Here is a 2,460-nt window from a genome sequence, read left to right as displayed (position 1 = left end):
GCATCCACCACATCCAAAGCAAAACCCAAATACAACAACCGAAGTAAACCATGGCCCAGCTTTTCCAAACCCAAATATATAACCTCAAATTATGTGGTCCTTGGCTCCAATATGAACTGATTGCTATATGCACAACTAGCAACAAGAATTCAAAACGTGCTACTTTTCTGATAAATGCAATATTGTATTATTGTTTTACAATGGTATGGTCCTGTAGATATTCAATCATCAACATTACAAGCATAGCTATCAAGAACTATTCAAAACGTGTTACCTTTGTATGGTGTCAGTTGATTATATATGTGCTACTACTAACTTTTTTACATAACGATGTTTGCCAATGTATATGAGCCACACATTGGGCAAGGGCCGTGATTTCCTAAGAGTCTCCATTATGTGTCTCGATTTTTTATTTTGGCACGTCTCATATTAATTGTCTGACTTCACTTTAGTCACTTTTGATAGTAAACACTACAATATTCCACTAACTCACTCTCACTAAGAGTCTTATTTCACTTGTACTTATAAATGGTAAGTAGACTCATATTCTACCAACTTATTTCACTCATATTTTATTATAAAGCAAATATATATGGATTGACCCATGACAATAAATTATACTCCATTTTTCTGCAAATTTCTTTAACAAAATTTATAATTGGGATTTCGATAAAATCCTTATGAAAATAATTAAGAGGTTATTTACACGTATAGCAGTGTCACATTTTCTTTATACTACTATATATTTAAATGTGTACTCAAGACAAATAGTGTAATCAATTACTACTATATATTATTGATAAAGACGAAAACATACAGTACTAACTTCTCTTAACTTGCTAACTCATCAATGCAGTGTATTAAAAATGTCAATACGATCATATTAAAATATCAACACAAATATATGATGATATTTTAAATATCAGTGTTAACACAGTGTGCTAGAATATCAACTAAGTTTATGCTTGTAATAACATTTTTAATGCACTGCATTAATGAGTTAACAGAGTTAGCAACTTAAGAAAATTATCAATGGACCACACCTCCCATATCACATTTGTAATTTTTAAAATACTTTATTAACCCTGGACTACTATAAATAGAAGCTCGAGAAGCCACAAGCATCCACCACATCCAAAGCAAAACCTAAGTAATTAACCATGGCCAAGCTTTTCCAAACCCTAATTCCAGTGCTTTCCTCCATAGCCTTGCTCCTTGCCACCGCTAACATGGCGCGGTCGCAGACGACCTCCTTCCAATATGATTTCTACGGCCAGCAGCCGACCGACCTACTGTTACAAGGCGACGCCCACTTCCCTTCCGACTCCACCTACCTCCGCATGACCAACACCGACAGCTCAGGCAACCCGCTGCAATACCGCGTTGGCCGAGCCGTGTATTCCAAGCCGATCCAATTTTGGGAAGCAGGAGCTCAGGTCGACCTCGAAACCACCGTAAAATTCATCATCAACCCCAAAAGCGGCGACTCAAACCCCGCCGATGGCTTCACCTTCTTCGTCCAGCCAGTTGGATCCCCAGTCGGTTTTACCGGCGGCAGCTTTGGAATCTTCGACGATTCTGGTAAAAATCCGTCCGTCTTTGCCGTGGAATTTGACATCTTCGTTAACGGCGGAGTGGATCCGAATTATCGTCATGTTGGGATTGACATTGGATCAAATGTTTCCAAAAACACAACCAACGTCGACAACGCATTTCTGGGGCAGGAGGTGACTGCCCGCATCGACTACGAGGAAGCTACGAAAGTGATCAGCGTTCACGTGACGGCAGGCTCAAAAACTTTTGAGGTGAGCTATGTGTACGACTTGAGCACCATTCTCCCTCAGCAGGTTGAGGTCGGAATATCCGCATCCACCGGAGGCCAAATCGCCGTTCACGACCTCATATCGTGGTATTTCACTTCCACTCTTGTGAAAGAAGACAACGGCGACGCCAAAATTCGCCAGTATGTGTGATTTTATTGTGTCAAGTATGCGATGTGAATAAGGACTAGCGATTGAGTTTTCTCTCGTTGAGTCCCTAAAATAAGATGATGGTCTCATCCATTTGTGTGTGTATGTTATTATGTATGGCGTGTATGTACCACTGGTTTTATAAAATTACTACTATTAGTTTTTATTATTCTTGGTCGAAATTTTCACATAATTAATTCTTCGACTATATGATGATGAAAGTATAAACTCCACAATGAAAACTAATACTAGTACATTGACGATGGATGCATTGGAAGCTAACTGCAAGCAATGTTTGTTGCAAGGAAAGTCGTTTGGCTCAGAAGTTTCCACACTAGAGAAAAACATAAAAACCATTTCAGTAAGAGCCCTTATGGATCAGATGAAAGTGATGAGAGTCAAATTCATGAATCATGAAAGACCTAGACATGGTTTTAGTATAACATTGAAGAATATGCAATTATTTAGAGTATTTATTTATAACTGAAAG

General features: G+C 38.6%; 1 protein-coding gene across 1 annotated transcript; it reads left to right on the top strand.

Moving 5' to 3' along the window:
• The first annotated feature begins 1,132 nt into the window (after positions 1–1,132).
• On the top strand, positions 1,133–2,139 carry LOC121802765 (lectin CPL-like). Its single transcript, XM_042202459.1, has one exon. It carries the CDS (start codon positions 1,161–1,163, stop codon positions 1,971–1,973), a length of 813 nt encoding a protein of 270 aa, XP_042058393.1. The 5' UTR covers positions 1,133–1,160; the 3' UTR covers positions 1,974–2,139.
• Positions 2,140–2,460: the final 321 nt, after the last annotated feature.

Source organism: Salvia splendens, chromosome 5 (genome assembly GCF_004379255.2).
Source record: "Salvia splendens isolate huo1 chromosome 5, SspV2, whole genome shotgun sequence".
Lineage (NCBI taxonomy): Eukaryota > Viridiplantae > Streptophyta > Magnoliopsida > Lamiales > Lamiaceae > Salvia > Salvia splendens.
The sequence above is the reverse complement of the archived record's forward strand: the minus strand, read 5'-3'. Positions and strand labels throughout refer to the sequence as shown.